The 22,354-nt window shown below is 38.7% G+C and overlaps 1 protein-coding gene across 5 annotated transcripts; it reads right to left on the bottom strand.

Annotated features, from left to right (window-relative positions):
- Positions 1-21,903, bottom strand: tpm2 (tropomyosin 2 (beta)). 5 transcript variants are annotated; one of them, XM_086053336.1, is made up of 9 exons: positions 21,645-21,903; positions 17,549-17,674; positions 13,667-13,800; positions 13,166-13,283; positions 12,938-13,008; positions 11,562-11,637; positions 8,206-8,268; positions 8,011-8,080; positions 1-272 (listed from the first exon to the last, which is right to left on the bottom strand). In XM_086053336.1, the coding sequence occupies exons 1-9, from the start codon at positions 21,756-21,758 to the stop codon at positions 190-192; spliced, it is 855 nt and encodes a 284-aa protein (XP_085909462.1). In that variant the 5' UTR covers positions 21,759-21,903; the 3' UTR covers positions 1-189. The 5 variants fall into 5 exon arrangements, with proteins under 5 accessions (XP_085909462.1, XP_085909460.1, XP_085909464.1 ...); XM_086053334.1 differs by lacking the exon at positions 11,562-11,637 and adding an exon at positions 10,049-10,124 and having other exon boundaries at positions 21,645-21,901; XM_086053335.1 differs by lacking the exons at positions 1-272; positions 11,562-11,637 and adding exons at positions 5,107-5,490; positions 10,049-10,124 and having other exon boundaries at positions 21,645-21,901.
- Between the last annotated feature and the right edge of the window lie 451 nt (positions 21,904-22,354).

Here is a 22,354-nt window from a genome sequence, read left to right as displayed (position 1 = left end):
TTTTCTTAAAACTAACCTTTAATAATGAGGAAATGCTACATGTTCTTGAGCACAAACACTTTTTTTTTAGGAATCAACATTTTATGATCCCTGAAATTGGTTTGCATCTGCATTTTGACAATCCTTGCATGCATGTTGATGTTGAAGTGAGATTCCATCGTACTGGCAGTTGTGGCAGGGAAAATGCTGTTATAGATTGTTGAGCTCCAGAAGGGTTTGGTCCAACACCTGATGCATGTCCAGGTTTTCCTCTTTGGCATGGGCCAGTTTTCCTGAAAGTTAAAAAGACACATCGGCATCCAAGCACGCATTAATTGTAGAACTAAATTAGGTAACATTGTAGCAACTGTACACCAAGTAGATCATTTATGTGCAGTCAGTCACCTACGACAATTGAATTACTTGGTTATATGTTTTCTACAAAGAGCCCTTCAACATTCTAAATCCATTTGGCTTATTCTAAGAAGGATTACATTTTCTACAAAGACGGCAAATGTTACAAACATTAACTTTATGCCATTTAAAACAATTAATTGGTTCAGTTTGATTATGATCAACAAAATTTGATTAATCTGCACAAAACAACCGGTCAGAATAAAATTGTAAATATCTCACACTAAAGTTGCAATTGCAGATAGCCGTAATTCACTAGCGGATCTCTGCAATTGAATTGTATATATCTGCGATGGCTACCACATACACATGAACGGTAAAAGTAACATGATTTGTTATACATACAATACACAACTGGATCTTAAATGATATTAGGTGCACTGCAGACGTGAGAAAACTCACAGTCTTGGTGCTACTGGATCTAAGCGCTGCTTTTGATACAGTAGATCACCAAATTTTATTAAATAGACTTAAAAATCTAGTGGGCATCTCTGGTACTGTTTTTGACTGGTTTTATTCCTATCTCACAGACCGATATTTCTTTGTAAGTATGGATACTTGTTCCTCTAAAACTCATGAAATTAAATGTGGGGTTCCTCAAGGTTCGATTTTAGGCCCCTTACTTTTTAATCTTTATATGCTTCCCCTCGGGGATGTCATCAGGGGACACGGCATCAGCTTTCACAGCTATGCTGATGACACGCAGCTGTATATTGCCGTGTCTCCTGATGACACAGGACCCATTGATACCCTTTTAAATTGCATTTTAGATATCAAGTCATGGATGGCAGATAATTTCCTACAGCTCAATCAGGACAAGACTGAGGTTTTAGTTATCGGTCCCGAAGGTCAGAGAGAGAAGCTTTTACCAAAACTACACATTTTTAATCCCTCACACTGTGTGAAGAACCTTGGCGTCATTTTTGACTCTGAGCTCAGTTTTATTCCTCATATTAAAAATGTAACCAAGATTGGTTTTTATCACCTTAAGAATATCGCCAGAGTCCGCCCGTTTCTCTCTCAGGCTAACACGGAAGTGCTGATGCATGCCTTTATTTCCTGTCGTTTAGATTACTGTAATGCCCTGCTCTCTGGCCTCCCGAAAAAGAGCATTTCACCACTGCAACTACTGCAGAATTCAGCTGCTCGGGTGCTGACGAGAACCAGAGGGCGGGAGCACATTACGCCAGTTTTGAAATTGCTGCATTGGCTCCCTGTGTGTTTCAGGATCGATTTTAAAGTACTTTTATTAGTTTATAAATGTGTTAATGGTCTTGGGCCATCTTATTTATCTGATTTGCTTTTATCATACCAGCCCTCGCGGATCCTGAGGTCCTCTGGCGCCGGCCTTTTATTTATTCCAAGGGTGAGGACCAAAATGCATGGCGAGGCTGCATTCAGCCATTTTGGTCCTCACCTTTGGAATAGCCTGCCAGAGGATGTCAGGTCTGCAGAGACTGTTGATATTTTTAAGAGGAAGCTCAAGACACACCTTTTTAGTTTGGCTTTCAACAACTTTTAAATAATTTATCTTTTCTTTTGATTGAAGATAATTCTATGTTTTGCTTTGAATGTTTTAAAGCACTTTGAGTTGCATTTTTATGTATGAAAAGTGCTATATAAATAAAATGTGATTGATTGATTGATTGACAACTGGAAACTGGCAACCAGGTTCAGCTCGTCAACCCAATCTGCTGGGTCAAAATAATTAACCCAACCTTGAGTAATAGTAACCCAATCTTCTTAAAATCCACAGCTACCCAGTGAGTAGGTTGGGAAAACAACCCAGCATTTTTCATGTGTTTCTGTCTTTTTCGACTAGGCCCATTATGTTACAGCTATCTTGAATGAAAATTCAAAATATTCAAAATGTAATAACCACATTATGGGATCACAAAAGTAGCTTCACCACTTATAAACTAGTTGATGTTGAAAACAGCCCTGGTACTGCACTACTGAGAAATATTGTTCAACTAGTAATGTCACTATTTGTAATGCCCAACTGGGAGCAGTTTGACGCCATTCATTGTTTAAAGTCTCTAAATCTATGACTGACAAATAAAATTTTGCTTCACATTTTTTTTTACTTCTCCTAATTATTTGGGGACATGTGGGTAAACAAATTTAATGCATCAGTGTTCTTTGGGCTCAATTTGACCCCAGGCTTAGCAGTACAAAACATATCAGAAATATTTATCAACATACAGTATATATCATTTAGAATCACGTGAAGCAATCCCAGATGCAATGAAAAAATGATTTCTGATATTGTAAAATCTTTCAAAAAATATTTTTCCTGGGATCAAATTGACCCTGAACGTAATACATGTTACTATTCTTGATAACAGAAACAGTTTTTCAAATAGGGGATGATGTCATCGCAATCTGTTTGGCAGCGTTGCTGTCCATAATTTTTTTTTTTTTTCATATAACACACCTTCAAATGTTTGTATGGAGGAAATGAACAGCTCACCTACCAATAACAAGCTTTATATTTTATTCTTGTGATTTTGAATCTGTCGAGAAATGATACCGCATATTGCGTCATTTGCACGTTTAGCATTTAGCATGTAATGAACGATTAGGAATGTAGCAGTGACTGATTGCCCCAGCCCTGATTATCCCGTAACATCCAACCCAGGTTCACAGTTGAGGTTCCCTCGAGCAAAGCACCCAACTTCCACAGTTGTTCTAGATAGGTGCCCATCACAACTCAAGTATGTCATAAATGGTGTGTGCTCTACTGATCTCAGATTTGGAGTTCCAAATAAGTAAGGATGTTGTGTAAAATGTAAACAAAATGAGAATACAATAATTCGATTGATTACACTCCAAAGATAATATATTTAATGTTCAAACTGATCACCTGTTTTTGGGCAAATATTAACTCACTTTGAATTTTATGCGTGCAACATGTTCTACAAAAGTTTTGATAGCGGCATATTTACCACTATCACCGTTCCCTTTAACAACACTCAGTTAATGTTTAAGAAACAAGCAACTGCAGTGTCCATTGGTGAGTAAATGGTTGAGCAACAGTCCATTTCGTAATGCAACACATATTTTCAATGGGAGACAGGTCTGGACTGCAGCACCCGCACTCTTTTACTACGAAGCCACACTTTTGGAACACGTGCAGAATGTGTTTTGGCATTGTCTTTGCTGAAATAAGCAGGGACATCCCTGAAAAAGGCGTTGCTTGGATGACAGAATATGTTGCTCGAAAACCTGTATGAACCCTTAAGCATGAATGGTGCCATCACAGATGTGTAAGTTACCCATGCCATTGGCACTAACGCAGCCCCATAACATCACAGATGCTGGCTTTTGAACTTCCATCCAGATGGTCCTTTTTTTCTTTGACCAAGAGGACAAGACATCCATCATTTCCAAAAAGAATTTGAAATGTGGACTCGTCAGACCACAGCCCACATCACTTTGCATCAGTCCATCTTCAATGTGCTCGGCCCAAAGGATCCAGCAGTGTTGTTTGAGTGTTGTTGATAAATGGCTTTCACTTTGCTTGGTGGAGTTTTAGCTGGCATTTGTAGATGTAGCAATGAACTGTGTTAACTGACAATGAGGTTTCTCAAGTGTATCTGAGCCCACATGGCAATATCCTTAACACAACGATGTTTTTTAATGCTGTGCCACCTGAGGGATTGACGGTCATCGGCATTCAATGGTGGTTTGCGGCGTTACTTTTGTGCATGAGGAGATTTCTCCAGATTCCCTGAATCTTTCACGGTACATGGTGAAATCCCTAAATTGCTTGAAATTGTTCATTGAGAAACATTGTTCCTAAACTACTACGACTATCTGCTCACGCAGTTGTTAACAAAGTGGCGAATCTCGCCCCATCCTTGCTTGTGAACAACTGAGTATTTCGGGGAACCTCGTTTATACCCCATCATTCACACACCTGTTTCCAAATAGCAGTTTGTGATCATTAAATACCTCATGTTTGTGGTGTATTCATATTCAATTAAATATAAATTGAAACAGATCTGCAAATCATTGTGTTGTTTTAATTTACGTTTTACACAACGTCCCAACTTCATTGGAATTGCTGTTCGTATATAAGGAGGAAAGGAAGCTTGTCATGCATGGCACCAACAAACAAAAAAAAAATCAGGATACATCAGGGGCGGAGCAATGGGTGGGCCTGGATGTGCACAGGCCCACCCAAATTGACACACTGCCCACCCAGTGAGATTCATGAAATGTATACTTTAAATTTTTTTAGTAAATTATTGTTAAATTATTTGAATTTGCGTTTCCACGTGTGTTTTTTAAATTTTATTTGATTGAATATTAAGAATGGCATAACTGTGGTTCTCTAAAGAAGAACTGAACTTCATATTATTCAGTTTGTCATTTTATTTGAATATACGATGTATCGGGACAGGAGGATTGTGCTCAGTGAGAGAAATATTCAGGCCCACCCTGATTTTTCCAGGCCCACCCATTAGCCACGTTCTGGCTCCGCCCCTGGGATACATAGGAGGAAAGTGCATTGTGAGATGTGAAACAAAGTTTTATAAGAAGAAAAACAGAAAAGAGCAAACATCTTTTTGAAAAAGCTTTTACTGTGTAGTTTACGAAACTTCATAGTCCTTGTGTCAAGATACTGAATGAAAACAAAATGCGGACAGGGAGCTTTGGAAGCCAGCGAAGAAAGGAAAAGAAAAAAGACTGGAGGGACACGGAGAATGACAAGAGTTGAAATACATTTATTCCAATGCAGGGTTGCAAGTGTTTTGCAATTTCAACTGAGGAAATGCGTGGGAGTAGTGCGACCTCAGCAAAACACTTTGCACCGACTGGGTGAGTTTTCACCTACTTTCAAGAGACCAACGCTCTGTAGGGCCTGACCCAGCAGCGCAATGGAGGGTGAACACTACATTTCAAGAATTTTTTTTTTCCCAGCTGATAATACCACAGTAGAGTGCAGTAAAACAGCAGCAAGCAGGCAGAGAAGAGTTGAAACAGGAAGGAGAAGAACTGACAGCTTCTACAGTGTGGTCATATCATTGAGGGCTAGGTCCAGCTCCTCACTGAGAGCCTTGCCCTTCAGCTTCTGAGCATACACTTCATCTGCAGGAGGACACACACACACGCGCACACACAATGCCAGACACGATAGAGAGAAATTTAGCAAAAATAGATTTACAAGCAAAGAAGCCACTGTTATCGCAAAATATCATACTTAGTCTTGATAGAATGCATTCATATGCACTGAGCACAGCCTGCTGTGTTACTGATGTACATACAGTCCGCAATATTTAGTATCAGTATGTAACAAGTCAAATATTGAAGAACTTAAAACTGTGAAGTGCGTGCAAATTGTCTTTCTCAATGTAATTTTCCTCTGATTCAGTCAGTGAAGAGTTGTTTTAATTTTGCCCCCCTCTTCCATCAGTCCAGCGTGGACCCGCAGTAGCGAGCGCTAGGCGTAAAGTCTGATGGTGCGTAGTAGACCTAGGTTGGCTACAAGGAAAATCAAAACATTTTGTTACATTGTGTAGATGTATAGGCTACTGGTACCCCAGGGTTGTGAAAAAAGTGTATTTTAATTCCAATATAATATGTATTGTCTAATGTCAATCCATCCAACCATTTTCTTCTGCTTATCTGGGGTCGGGCTGCAAGCTTTGAACAGGGAAGCCCAGACTTCCCTCTCCCCAGCCACTTCTTCCAGCTCTTCCGGAGGGATCCCTAGCCGTTCCCAGGCCAGCCGGGAGACATTATGTCTCCGACCTGTCCAGTGTCATCCCCGGGGCCGTCTACCGGTGGGATGCCCCGGAGCACTTCACCAGGCAACCTAACCAGATGCCCGAGCCACCTCATCTGGCTCCTCTCAATGCGAAGGAGCAGCGGCTGGACTCTTGAGTCCCACCCGGATAACCGAGATTCTCACTCGATCTCTAAGGGAGAGCCCGGACAGCCATGCGGAGGAAAGTCATTTCGGCCACCGCTCTGCGGGATCCTGTTTTTTCAGTCAAGACCCACAGCTGGTGACTATAGGTGAGGGTAGGAATGTAGATCGACCAGTAAGTCGAGAGTGCCTTTCGGGTCAGCTCCTCTCCATCCTCCCCTCACTTGTGAACAAGAATCCCAAGATATTTTTAAAGATCTTATAGAGCCAATTACAGCAGAGGGCAGTCAGGGAGAGGCTCTGCCAATTTGGGTGGAAAGGAAGGTCCTAATTGTGTACAGGTGTGGCGCTGGAGGCGTACAGGTTTTTGTTATACTTAATCTGGTCCCATAAGCGCTTTCTCTTGTCTATTTTTTGTCTTTTTCTTCGGCTAACAAAATTAATGGATTGGCTAAGCCGACCGCACGTCAAGCATTTTCATTTTTTAACATACACTCAAAACAGAATGTGCCATTCCTGCACTAAGCGGCATTTTAATCAGATATTATTAAGTTATAATTACATTTTGAACGTGTTAAAAATTTTGGGGCAACAACAAGAACTGTTAATCCTTTAAAGGCGTTTGTGAACATCTGGGGAAGGTCTTTGCAACCTAAATTTAACGAACCCTGTCAAAAAACAACATTCGCTACGTGCGCAAACACTAGCAAGCATGAGCTGCCCAGTGGGATACCACCTTGACGCTTAAAACCAGGAAACTCTTTTTTTTTTTTTTAACGAGGAAGTCAACCCCAAATTTTCTTTACATTCATATGTTCTATGCTCCTTCACTAGTCTAAACACGACATTCTGATTAATATTGCGTTTGTGGAATATGAGTTAAGCAGCAAAATGTACCCATGTACCCCTATCTTGTGCGGCGGCCATTTTGTCACTTCTATCAAATGAAAATGCCATCACAGCTGTAGGTAAGGAGCAATCAGGGCTCACCTGTTTTCTGAAGCTGAGCCATGATTAGTCATTACCTGAGCAACTGTGAAGATGGACAAAAACGGGTGGATTTTGCTGCTTCACTCATATTCCACAAATGCGATATTAATCCGAATGCCGTGTTTGGCTGCAGAGAGCATATTCTTGTAAAGAAAGCTTTTGGGTTGACTTCGTCTTTAATGAATGCTTGTTTATTTTTGATTGGCTGTTCCATATTCACATATGCAATGTTGCGATGCTACGCACTGGAGATTAGAATTTCAAATCGCAGCAAAACCAGTAGCAGACAATTGGCCACTGATAAAAAAAAAAAAAAAAACTAGTTGCCAAACCCCACAAAATCAAGATCAGATTTGCTATGTCGCCATTTTAAAAAGCGTTAGGGGCGCATTCAGGTACAAAGTAATCTCATTACCAAATAAACGGATGTCATGCGATTTTAGCAGGACTTTTATGTTGTCTGATGTTAACCAGTTACAATATTTTTCATTGTTATGGTGTCATTAAGAATGGACATATTTATAAGAGCTGTCGGCTGTTGAATTAAGTCCTATCAAATTTTACTACACTATTAAATCATAACGACTATTGTATGTAATGCTCAGTGTAGATGCGTTTCCTCAAAGTTGTACAAAACGTCATAAACATGATTACCAGGCAGTGCGGGATCCTCTCTGGTCACGCTATTCTGCGTAGCATAGATAGTGGATGCACTACTGACAGTATCGAGACAATAAAGGACTGAATACCTTCCAGATCATCAATGGTCTTCTCCAGCTTGGCCACAGATCGCTCGGCAAACTCTGCTCGGGTCTCAGCCTGAAACACGCACCAATACAAATGTTTATAACATACCGTATATTACACTCCTCATTTATTCAAACGAGCAGGAGTTAGCGCAAAGACAATCACACAATCAAACAAACACGAATCAAGAATCTTACCTCTTTAAGTTTGTCAGTGAGAACTTTTATTTCTTCTTCATATTTGTCCTCCTTCTGTGAGTACTAAAACCATCAAAATATGTTTTGTTATTAAAGATTGCAATCAAAAGAACGCACGCGACAACGACAAAAGTAACTCATCAATTTTCTGATAGAACATATTTTTCTCCTTTATGTACACATTCTCTCCATCCTTCTTTGTGCATTTGGTCTCATTATAATCCAATTTTGGATTTACACTCCAAAAATATTTTAACCATGAGGCCAATTATTCTATCATTTTTTTGTATCTTTGTATTTCATATCAAAAGATAACTATGAGATAAGAGGTCAATACGGATTTTATTTCCAAGTTATGAATTCACCTTTGATTGAATCCACCTAATCTTAACGCAAAAGTATTGGAATATGCGATTGACAGGTATCTCTTGTTGCCCAAGTGTTTCCTACTACATTGATTATTCAAATAATAACAACAAGCGCTGAATGTCTAAGCTCAATTTCAGATTTGGGTTTTGCCTGTCAAGACCAGACATCTGATAGTTAGACATGTAACGAACATACGAATCTGTTGCCCATCCCTGTGGTCAGAAGAGCTTGATAGTAACCCTCGAAAACAATCAACAACTCAAAGAAGTGACGGCCTGGAAAATTTAAAAAAAAATCCAAGAATGGAAACGCTTGGTGACTCAATGCAGGCTTGAAGTGGTTATTGCGACTAAATATACTATTTGGTCTTATTCACTTCACTTGTGGCGTTAAAATCTGTTCCAATACTTTTGCTCACCTAAGAAGTTGGTGTTTTGTTCTAAATACTTGAGAAAAAAAAATCTTACAACTCGTTTTTGCATGTCCAACGCAGATGTTTTCATTCTACAGCAAAACTAGAAGAATGAGCCTCACCTCCCTGTTCCAATACTTGTGGGGGAGACTGTATGATTAATCACATGATTACCGCCTAACACCACCCCGCCCCACCCCCTACACACGTATAGTCTCACAAAGACACGGAGGGGAAAAATTGCTATTTAGAATTAGGGAGTTTTACATAGTCTTCAAATTTGAAATAGTACAATTAACGATAGAAATGTGGTACTACTAGTAGCAAGATAACAGGAATGAAAAATGTGGTTTAATACTTTGATGTCTTCAAAATTACAAATATAAATTTCTGAGGGAGACCAATGAATTTTGAACGCATGCTACACTTCGGTATACACTTACAATAAAAGGCTGAACAATGAATCGGATTCAAATCGACATTGCACTGTATTGCAAATCGCAAAGGCTGCAATTTGCGCAATACAGTGTCCATATAAGTTCAGTGCTTCAGAAGTGCAGTCCACATTTCCATCTCTTTGTTTCATGAAACATGAAAAGTTGAAGAGATAAAGCCACAGATTTGTTTATTGTTGTTGTGATCTGATTTATGACTTACTGATTTAAATTGACGGCACAATCGTTTGGTTGGAGTTGTCATAGTGAACGCTGAAGAGACTACAACTGTTTAGTAAGTTAACGACTGTAATTGAAGTAGATAAATAAACTGTCTTTCATATTAATTCACAGTTCCTTTGCCATTAATTTAGCACAAACCTAACCTATAAAACCCAAACATTTGTGTATAATAAATCCCATATTATTTATTGTAGTAGTACAGATTTATTTTTTGTTTGTGTTCGTTAAAAATACATGGGCAGAGGACTTTGAAAAAAATAATTGCATATTAAATTGCAATCACAATACTGAGGGGAAAATAATTGCAACCAGATTTTAGTTTTCAAAATCATTTAGCCTAGTATTATCATTTGATAAATAAATGCACCCCGAGATTCTTCTGTACCTTTTCAGCCTGAGCCTCCAGTGACTTCAAGTTGTTGGTGACATTTTTCAATTCTTCCTCAAGATCACCTGATTTACTGAGCAATGGCAGGAAGAAGAAAACAAGAGGAGAGAAAAAGAGTACCGGTAATTGGAAAAGTAGGACAGTAAAGCAGAACAAAGTGAGAGTAATCCAAACTATTCAAATGACCACTCAGCAGCCTGCTTCTAATTTGATGTCTGCCTTACTTTAGAGGCAAAATTACTGTAAAATTCAGTTAGGCGGTTGGTTTAAGTAAAAAATTCTTGTAACGTTTCCTTATTATAACCCCTTTTCTCATTTTCCCATGGAGGTTTCTGTCAAATGTCAAATAGAGATGTAACGATTCACTCAAGCCCCGATTCGATTCGATTTTCAGTTCCCGATTTTGATTTGATCTTTTAAAATATTTTTTATCAAAATGAACGACTCATTTTAAAACCATAATAAGTTTTTATTTTAACATCTGCATTTTTTTCTTGTTACAAACAGTAACATTTTGAAGTTAAACTGAAAATAAACAGATCAATTGGACTGTTTAACTAAATCTTTTACTTGTTATCAGTGTTTTGTTAGTGTCAGAACTAAATAATAAATGTTCAAAATTTTACTTTCAACATCTGTATTTATGCTATGTCAAACTAGCGTTGCGAATTGATTTTTTACATTTTTTTACATTGGTGCATATTTTAAGCAGTTTAAATTGATATTAACTCGATTTTCAATGAATCGTTACATCCCTAGTGTTTAGGTATTGTATAATAAAAACAAAATTGATCTTCTTCGATTGAAAATGACATCACAACTGCTCACAACGACCAATCACGGCTCAGATTCAGAAAACAGGTCAGCCGTGATTGGTTGTTATCTGAGCCCTGAGTAGTTGTAATGTCATTTTCAGTCGACAGAAGACAAAATGGCCTCCCCCAGAGATGGCTAAAAACGAGTGCATTTTGCTGCTTAACTTATATTCCACAAAGGCAAATTGAACCAGAATGCCGTATTTCAACTAATGGGCCTGCTGTGAACATATTCTTGAAAAAAATATGTTTGGGTTGACTTCCGCTTTAATTCATATTCCACAAATACAATACAAATCAGAATGCCGCGTTTAAATTAGTGGGGCTGCATTGAACATATTCTTGTAAAAAATTTTGGGGGGTTGACTTCCTCTTTAACCATAAATGTAATTTAAGTAAACGTTTCCCCCAAAAAGGGAAGGGGTAACTAATACAGATAGGAATAAATGTATGAAAATTTAGCCTTTTGCTCATATAGAGTATAAAATCAGTTCAATTAAATTCATTAAATGCTGTACCTATCTTTACATAATAAAACCACCCATCCTTCTTAAAAGAGAAACGAGAATTTCAGATGTGATCATGCGCGCAGGTTAGATGGAGAAATGAGAAAATTAAGAGTTGAGATGGCAGGTTTTAGGAGCGGCAGGCAACAGGTCAGGATGAACCCATGGCAGAGGTCGCCCAATAAATACCTCTTCCTCTCCGCACATCATGGATTTCAAATTCTGGTCCATTAACCCGAACTCCTCCTCCAGCTCCCTCACTCGCCTGCGGGGGTTAGTCCATAGCCAGGTGGGTTGGTTGAGGGTGATGGTGAGGGGAAGCAAAACATCCCATACAGGTGGTGGTGATGCATTGAGGCATGCATTGCATAGAAACACACATACAAACATTTCCGTCTCCATGTCATTAATGTGTGTTATTCCTTGCAAAATGTGAATCGCACATCTGGAAAATGGCTGCAGCACAGGGAATGCGCATGCACTGATGAAATGATCAGTTCATGAAATTCTACACATGAACGTGCAATTCAATTCTTTACATGAGTAACTGTAAATGGGTTCTTCACTTCAGGCCCTATTTCCGGGAATGGCAAAAATTAGGCGCAAAGGCGGGTTGGACTGGTATTGATCATTTTGTGGACGAATGCAGTCGGGCAGATCTGCGGGCGGGCGGGCTGCGCCATCTTGGGAGTGTTTATAGCCGACTTAAAGTGGGAATCACCCCAAACACGTTTTTTAAAGAATATGTTCCCAGCAAGCCCACTAGTTGAAACACAGCATTCTGATTAATATTGTGTTTGTGGAATATGAGTTAAGCAACAAAATCCACCCGTTTTTAGCTATCTCAGGGGGTGGCCATTTTATCACTCCTGTCGACTGAAAATGACATCACAACTGCTTAGGGCTCAGGTAACAACCAATCACGGCTCAGCTTCAGAAAACAGGTCAGCCGTGATAGGTCGTTACCTGAGTCCTGAGCATTTGTGATGTCATTTTCAGTCGACAGAAGTGACAAAATGGCCGCCCCACAGTTGGCTAAAAATAGGTGGATTATTCCACAAACGCATTATTTAGCAGAATGCCTTATTTCAACTAGTGGGCTTGCATAGAACATATTCTTGAAAAAAATGTTTGGGTTGACTTCACTTCAAGTCGCCACCAATCCAAGCGGCTCCACTCATTCCCTTTAAACGGGGGGCAATTTACAGTTTATATTGAGATACGTATCTCTGTGTGGAAAAGGACGATGCGTAATCGCAGCAAGCAGCGGAACTCCCAGCTAGGTGCAGAAGAGTTTGCCAAATTGCCAAACACGCACAGTGAGCCTTGTACGTGTACGAAAAATCAGGATCTCCCGACATTTGTGCCGCGGATGCGCTTTCTACGAAATTAGAGCCCTGTAAGTTGACCTTAAGTAACATGCCAAATATAGACAACAACATTAAGTTGGAGTATAGTCCCATGTATCATCGTAGCGATCACATGATCTTTACTCCGACAACATGAATAATGTATGATGGTTCTCATGTCAGTGTTGCATTTTCATGGCACAAGTGTGGACTTACGCCTCGGCCACCTCAGCACGCTCCTCTGAACGCTCCAGATCGCCCTCAAGAATCACAAGTTTACGTGCGACCTGCAGACGTGTGCGGCACACACATGATGAGTCACAACATGATTCCGGACTAAAAACAAAAGAACGCGGAGCATTCGCGTGCATTGTTTTGGATCAAAATATGCAAAGAACTAGTTTGCTTTTTTCAAAAGTTAAAGGGATGTAGTGAATATCTCACCTCTTCATATTTGCGATCAGCTTCTTCAGCGATATGTTTGGCCTCTTTTAGCTGCATCTCCTGGATCTCCATTTTCTCCTCGTCCTTGCTTGCCCTGTTCTCTATGACCTTCATTCCTCTAAATGTCAATGATGACAAACATAGTATTTGTTTTAATGGAGCTCATCAATTTGTTACGAGAATAATTGCTTGACAAGTAAGTAAGTTGATCTTTCAATTCCAATTCAATTTCCAATAATCAGAGTTGATGACTAGTAGTTTTAATCAACTCTTTCCATTCCTTTGTGGAGGTTTGATTGATCGTCGTGTGTGTTACTGCTTTTATTAATTACATGAATGCATTCATCAACAAATAATTACTAAGCAAGAAACTTCATGTGCATTTGCACAGCAGGTAAACCCATCTGATTTGCTGTTATATTTACTGTAAAGTTATGATATGGGAATTCGGGGTGGCAAGAAGTTTAAGAAAGGTTGATGATTGGTGAGCATTTATTTCACCTTTCACTCTCGTCAGCTGCTTTCTCAGCTTCTTCGAGCTTCTGCAGGGCAGTAGCAAGTCTCTCCTGAGCTCTGTCCAACTCCTCTTCCACCAGCTGGATACGCCTGTTTAGAGACGCCACCTCGGCTTCAGCCTGCCGAGACACAGCAAACAAATGGAAATATTTAGCAATATTTTACTTGAAGAAAAAAAAGGGGGTTTAAATTAATTAATTATTTTTGCCAACAATGCCAGGTTATACAACTTTGAAGATGGGAAAATGTTCTTTGGGTAGATGAGACAAAACTGGAGGTTTTTGTAAACAAACATGGATGGATGGATGGATGGATGGATGGATGGATGGATGGATGGATGGATGGATGGATGGATGGATAAATCTAAATCCAATGAAACATAAACCAAAAGAGCTGACACATGCAGTCTGGAACAACTGCATGTCCGCCTCTAGTTATCACCATTATGAGTCCTACATTTAATAGAAATAACAGTAGTTATATAATATAAGTATTCATCAAAATCCATTAAATGTAATTGCTAGTGCTCTTTTTTTTTTAAATAAACAAAAAAGTAAAACACATAAGAGCTGTCCTCTCTCGCCTATGTGCACAAACTGACGATTCCAGCTTGGATGAAAGGTGAAACATTTCCTATGACTTGGATGAATGAGAATATTCACAGGACTCACATCTACATATCAGGATCTGGGATTCCAGGATCCAATAGAAAAATTAAATAAAAGTTTAAATTTTGTATTTCAATATCACAGTCACAATGTTAGGTACATTGTTTCCTTGAAACACTCATGAAATTTGAAAATATCAGGAAAATGCATATGTTGACTTGATGCTTACCTACAGTCTGTCCTTTTTATGCCTGTCTTTTCACAAATATATTAGTGAATGTGTGTATTTGGGAACCTTTGTATGCATTTTTGGAATGTTTTGAAACAATATGACTGTGGTGATAAACATTGAAATATATATGGCATTAAAAATGTATAACCATCATTTTTCAAAAATATATTTGCGTTTGTGTGTGGATGAAAAAGGGGCATTAATTTTGTGCATTTTGTACAAAGGCGATTCATGATTGATTGTCTTGCATTAGTTTACGGGCAGATCTGCCACATCAAATACGGCAAACGTGCTCACGAGACGCAACACCGGATGAAGCTGCTCCGGGCGGGATCTATGTAAAATTTATAGTATCTATGTTAAAAGATACCTGGTTCACTTCCGGCAAAATGTTGCCAAATTTTAGTTGAGAGTTTACCTTTAAGCCTCATGATGCTTATATTTTTGCTGAGCGCGACGTACTTTATAGCTAATCTTTCATGAGATGTGAGAACAATTCGCTAATTAGTACATGTATCCGTTTTAGTGATTACCGCCTTTCTCGCCTGTCTCTCAAGGTCCGCCTCTCGGAGCAGCAGCTCGGCTCGGTCCTCCGCCTCATAGGCGACTTGTTGCAGCATTTGTATTTTTCTTCTCACCGCGTCTATCGACATGAAAGTCGCCATAGTGGTTGGACTCGACCCAGCGTTGTGATGGTGTTTGTTACCGTGGCAACGGCGTCCCCTTGTCACACTAAAATACCGTACAGGCATATATAGATAACACCTTGAATCGGTTGGCCCGTTGCCGCGCTACGTCCGCGCGTCCGTCATATTTGATGTGTCAGCTCTGACCGGAGGAATTCATTCAGAACTCCCGGAACTCGATGCTAATTTTCTCTTAACTTGTGAATAGTATATTTTACATTCACTGCTAGCATGAGCACTTGCGGTGTTTCTGAAAAGAAGTATGTCTTGTATACAGTAAAATCTCACTGGGGTGACATACGTTTGCTGCGCTGATAACACGGTGCATTCAGGGTGCATTCAAAACACAGGAACTTTCAAAAATACCGCGCCGTTCGGCACATTAAAAGTTTTTCTTTGGTTATGATGTTTTTTTAATCACGAGAAGCCAAAATCGAAATCACGATTACATTTTAAGTAATTACCCAGCCCTGTAAGAAAGAGTAAAAAAGTTCCAATTAGGAGAAAATTTGTGGAGCTATTGTCCTCTCAATTCAACTTTGAACAACTAACAAAAATTACTACCGGTAATAACTTGGGATTTATTTACTGTAAGAATTCACATCACAGTATTATGCGCATACAATGTAGAATCAGTCACCAATTACCAAAGTGATGCTAAAAGGACAAAATCAAATCAAAAGTCATTGTTCATTCCTAATGCCATCAGATCTGGCTTTTAATGTAAAATGGTTGTTAGGCCTACATATCTAAGTAGCAAAACACTTTTCCACATCCACTATGGCAATGACATTAATGTATTTTCCAGTGTGGACAGGTTTTATGTATAAATAATGTCTATGGTCTTGAAAGTCTTCCGGTAATTTTTACAAAATAATGATTAAAACCTGAACATGCACAGATCATCATTAGATATTATTAGTATACGTTTTACACTGAAATTCAGTGACTGAATGCAGTAACGGTGGGAAGGATTGTTATGTTCAGTAATAAATTAGACAAAACGTAGCACAAAAAAATTACATTTTTCATGTGTCGAAATATCGTGTCAACCTAGAACCTAAATAATTTATTTGTTGTTGTATGCTTACAGTTAACCAACAGGGGAAAGAAGTCTGCACAATATTTTTCAATACTGCATGGACGACTTACATATTGGTGTCATCTCAACAAAGAAGTTGTTTTGTTTAAATTAAATGTATTTTGTCTGTAATGCAGATGATAGTGTAAAATGCTTTCTATCAAAGGCAATCTAGAACAACTGCCAGTATCGGTTGCCTTTTTTTAGTTATTATTTTAGTTGTATACTTTAAATAAATTCAGCTAAAAAAAAACATTTTCCTGGAACTATGATGAAACTTCACTTTGTCATATACCATCCCTTCTATTCTTTATATTTTGGAATTACTAGAAATGGAACACAGTATACCTCTTATTATTTCTCTTAGAATTTCTAATATACTTCAACTTTAGGACGTCGTACTACATCGTGTAAATCCATTCATACACCGCACTGCCTCTCCTCTGTCATATATTGTAAGTATGGATGTCAGTCTTTTCTTCTCCTTAAAGCAAAAGTCAACCCCAAAATTATTACCGGTAATCAGAATGTCATGTTTAGATTAGTGAGGTGCACATGGAACATATTATTGCAAAGAATTTTGGGGGATTGACTTCCCCTTAATAATCATTGTAAGAATACGGTGACACTTGACTGATGGTTAGGGCCTGTGGAGTCGACAGTATACTGTATCTCAAAAAAATGTCTCATGGATTTAGAGAATTTAAACACAGAATATTTGGCGCAGGCTTCAAAATGATGTAAAAAATAAAAGATATATTATTTTGCAGCTATGGGCCCAGACCCATCACACATCATCTGCGGGATAGACAGTTGCAATTTTTGCTTTGTTGTTTTAGCAATGATAAAGAATGGCCCTCAGTGGAGCAGACCCCCCACCAAAACCGTCGCTATTTACTGGTTCATGCAGGAGGGGGAACAGATGATGATCAATCTAGGCAGGGCCAGAACTTGTGGCACCAAACCGACATTAGCTAAAATAGCTGAAGCTGCTTGTAAATTTTGATGTGTCAGCAGAACCTGATACTGAGTTTTAATAACAGTTAAGCTTCAGCTGTTAGCCGAAGGACTGCCATGGGTTAGCAACTTTACACTGGAACTGATGATGGTTGATTTGGCACAAACTTTTTAATAGAGTACTTGTGAAGGTCAAATCGAACGTCTGCTTATCATTTATGCATGAGATTTGCTATTGAATTTTGGTAATGTATATTTCAAGTGGGGTGCGTCAAGTGGGTTTTCCTCTCCATCATCACTCACATCTGCTGCCTTTTTCTCGGCCTGTTCCAATTTCTCCTGGGCATCCTTCAGTGATTCCGAGTATTTGTCGAGTTCATCTTCCACTCCTTTCAGCTTCTTCTGCAGACCCAGCAGCTCTTCCTCCAGCTACAGAATACAACACACACGTCAGAGTAAAGCAAATGTGTGCAATATGAGAGAAAGAGAACAATGTGTATTCTGGGATGAACAATATAGTATATAAAGTATGTAAAGATGAGTAAATCATTATTTATATATTGGTCACCAGTGGGGGGCAGTAATGATGTACAAATACGTTACTCGAGTGAAGTCAATGTGTACAGTTAAATATATAAACCCCCAAAACCCCACCCCTTACACACAATCGCAGGTTCCGGGTTCACTGTCCTGCTATTTTGGGGTTTTTTCTTTTGGTACTCTGTTTTGTTCTGTCTCACGTTTATATTGGGTATAATTCAAGTCGACTACTATATGGCGGCACATTATTTGGTTTGACTTAATGTACAATGTAAAAAAGGACTTGATTTTTGGTTGCACATGATTAAAATGTGTTAAACTAATACATATCATTTGTTTATTTTTTAGGAAAACACAGGAAAATTACATAGGTTTTCCACATTTTAATCATGTGCAACCGTTGTACATGTTCAAATTAAGTAAATCCAACTATCAGTTTGTGGATTTTAAAAATAGAACGAAAACAGGCAGTACTTTCTGCTCAGCGTAGTTTTTGATGAAGATTATTTAATGTCGCATCCTCGTCAATCCTGCTTTTTAGTCCTACAGAAAGTAACAGCTGTAGGTTCCTTTTTTAAATATCGTCGCTGTCCTGTGAAAAACACGTATGTCCAATTTGGTCATTTTTTTAAAGCAGCGCTGGGCAAGAAATCGACCTTAATAAAAAATGTTCACAACTTTTTTGATGAAACATTGACTTACAAGTACAGTAGTTGAATGGGACTTCATGCCCTGAGGGGGTCTGTATCGTTTTTATTGGCACAAAGCAATTTTGAGGAGGGTGGGCTATACCCTGGCACATAAAAAAAAAAAAAGTCCTGAATTGCTTTACGGCATACTCACTTCCTCCTTTCGCTATAAGGACGGCTCAGGATTTCATGACACTACGGCCTGGCACGTATGGGAAATGTGGTTGATTTTTGTCAAAGTACTACCACTTTTGTCCATATGGTACCGCCATAATAAACAAAAACTGACATATAACCCAGTGTTGCTTTAAATGTTCACGTTAATCGGACGTCTGTGTGGAAACCCCATTCATGAAAAAAAAAAATTTATGAAAAAAATGGACATAAGTGTTTTTCGCAGGACGGCGACGATATACAGTACATTTTTGGGCATGATTTGTTACTGAGGAGAAAACATTTTTTGTTGTTTGTTTTTACTGTAAATACAGAGGGAGTCATACACTATTATACTATTTGTACAATATTTTTCTTTTACCCATTGCTCAATCTCAATATATTATGTGTTTGAATGTGTTTGTATTATTTTAAAAGTGTGTTTAAAGAATTTTAAAGTCTTACTGATGGAGTAATTGAATAGGGCATTTTTCTATATGGTAGATTTCACTTATTGCAGGCGTCGTCTTAAAGATAACCCCCATGATGGAGGGGGATTACTGTACTTACGTATTCATTTTTCGAACAACTTTCACTTTCACTACCTACAGTACATATGTAAATTGGTACACTTGTATGTCCTTACTTTGTACAAACACATCTAGGTACGAGGTATTTTCCAGTTATCATTAGCTGAATTCGCTTTTCTTTTCTTAGTGTTTAAAGGTGCAAAAAACTTCAGAGGTTGGACAGCCATCATTCATGAGGTAACAAAACCTCAGCCAACTTAAAAAAAACCTCAGTTCAGTGAGCACCAAAGGATTGACTCCAGCTGTTTGTTTGTGACTCTCATTCTAAAAGAGGGCAACCTCAACAAGAGGTGATAAGAGCACAAGAATGTGACGAAGAGAAGAAGAATATATAGAAACCTCAGAATCACCACTTGAATTGTTTTTATGCTTTACATACTAAGACTTTTTTTTTTCATAAAGAATGTTATAAAGTGACACACATCTGCCATGTGATTCACCTTCACGTCATAAATTAAAGTCAAGCCTGATTGTGTTGTTGTCTTTATGTCTTAAATTGTGCAGTGGTTATCTTATTCTCATTTTGGTTAAAGCGAAATCAAAATTTCCTACAAGCCCCCACTATTCTAATAATGGTATTCCGATTTATATTGTGTTTGTGGAATACGAATTAGGAAGCCTAATCCACCGTTTTTCAGCCAATCAATGAGGGTGACATTTTATGCAGCACTGCCACCTGCTGTCAACTGAAATTGATGTCAAAGTGCCCACGGGCGAATGTCATATGACCAAAACAGGCGAGCCGTGGATTAGTCTTCTTAATTCTTACTCGACAAACGCAATATTGATACTGCGTTTAGAGTAGAGGGGGCACGCAGAACACATTATTACAAAAAAAATATTTGGCTTGACTTCTGCTTTAAAAGTGCAAAAAAGTTATACTTCAATTTTTTTTTTCAAACTTTAAGTATAGACCAGTTGCAACAGCATCTTGAAAGTCAATGGTAAATGTATGAGATGGTGCCACTAGAATGTCCCTGCAGGATAAATGTGCTTTCCATTTGTCTCTTGCAGCCTGTAGCCATGTAAGGCTTCCCAGTCACAAATAGCCTGGGAATCCTCATCTTGCAGCCGCCAATGTTGTAAATCCCACAAACTCTCAGAATGTCTCTGTTGAGCAGTGCTTCCCAAACCTTGCACATCAAGTAGGCTTACATACTACCTAAAATAACACTGAGCACTCCAACATGACCAACATTAAACAAAAGAGCAGTAGGTCTAAGTGTTCAGAAAAATGAGGCTTTTGCAAGTCACTGTAACATTGAAAATTAACACTGTGCAGCACTTTGCATACAGCAGTGGTTGAAATAAAGTGCTTTATAAATACAGTTGAGTTGAGTTGAGTTGTTTGTCTAAATGTTTTGTTCGATTGACTGACGCCAAGTCCAGGTTGTACCCTGTCTCTTGTCCAAAGTAAAACGGGATAAGCTACAGCCAACTAATGACCTCGGCTAGCTAAACCTTGAAATGGATGGATGGACATAAATAGACATGCCTTCATCAAGAAAGGATTGTTATGCTATTGTGTTCGCTTAGAGCTGGAATCCTCAGAGGACAATTGCTATGTGAAAAGTTGCACGGATGAATCGTTGATGTCTATTTGTAGCTCAGTACGCAATTCTTTGTATTACACCGTGGAGCTACAGTTCATTCTCAGTCATTTTAACTATAAGTAATGAACGCTGTTGACTGTATAACATCATTTGCACTTTATTACAGTTACTCACTTACCATAAACACACCAATACAGGCTAGCAGCATTAGCATTTAAAACAACAATGTGTTTAAAGGTTGAGTCTCAAGACTATGAAAGGAAAGCTGTAAATTAGACATTATTTTATTTTTTATAAGTAATGCATTTAATGAGTATTCAAAGGCTTTATGTGTTAATAATACATATATTTCGAGATTTGAGGTTGTTTTCAGTTTTTCCACAGTGGCACATTGTCCTTGAGCACCTCTCGTTTCCAAATGATACATAAAGTATTGTTTATTTCATAGTGCACCTATGTTAACTCATTCACTGCCAGACATTTTCAGACCCTCTTTTACCATAACGTTTGAAATAAATTGAAGAAAAATATAAATAAATTCCTGGGATTGAATGGCTGGACTGTGAAAAGACAAATATGTCCTTGGCAGTGAATGGGTTAAGTATTCAATTCACTTCATTCAAAAACAAACGATGGATAAAATCAGTCTGCCCGAACATCAAATGTCCACTGTCATCCCTCATCCACTTCCATGTTTCCACTGACTTTGTTTCCTATCTTTGTCTGCACAACATGTATTGTTTCAAAAACCGGCCAATGAAAACTGAAATGAAAACTGTAATAAACTGGTGGGGCAAAGAAAACGTCATGTAAAATGCATGCGACTTTTTTTAAAGGGCTTCAGTGAGCAGTAGGATGGCGGCGGCATCATCACCTGTTTGCATTTGTCCTCTGCTCCTTTCTTGTCCCCCTCCGCCTGCTCTGCCCGGTCGATGGCGTTCTCCTTGTCCAGCTTCAGCATCTGCATTTTCTTCTTGATGGCCTCCATGTTTCCTCCGGTTGTGTGGTACGGTTAGTCGAACAGAAACAGACTCAGCACGGTGTGATGGGAGTAAGGGAGGACAGGAGAGTCCGCGAGGTGGAAATCTTGAAGATGGAAATCCAACTGACTGAGCCCCCACACTTTTTCCACTGTAGGGCCGCCTGTGGACCTTGCCCATATTTAGGCAGTGACAGATGTCCATTCTATGCGCGTGACGCTGGATCCTGTCTGGTCTGACTAGGGCCACAGTATATTATTATTCTCAAATTATTAATATCATTTCACATGTATGCACCAACATGAGAATTAATGAACAATATACAGAAAGTAATAAGACTGAATGAATTTACATTTGCTAATCGGGCGGATTATATTTAGCAAGTTAGCTAGCTAACTAATGCCAATGCAAGTTCAAGTTTGCATTTTCCAATTATGCCACTTTTCTTTCGTTTCTTTATTTTTTTACTGTATATTCTTACGAATGTAGAACATTAAATACACATGTAGTTTGGGTTGTGGTTACAGCTCAGCTTCGGGAAATCAAATGAAATAGTACTCGGGTGGAAGTGAACCTTAAAATGGCAGTAGTGCTCAGTGTGGAA

This window comes from Filicampus tigris, chromosome 15 (assembly GCF_054856515.1).
Source record: "Filicampus tigris isolate MCC_2025a chromosome 15, RoL_Ftig_1.0, whole genome shotgun sequence".
NCBI lineage: Eukaryota > Metazoa > Chordata > Actinopteri > Syngnathiformes > Syngnathidae > Filicampus > Filicampus tigris.
The sequence above is the reverse complement of the archived record's forward strand: the minus strand, read 5'-3'. Positions and strand labels throughout refer to the sequence as shown.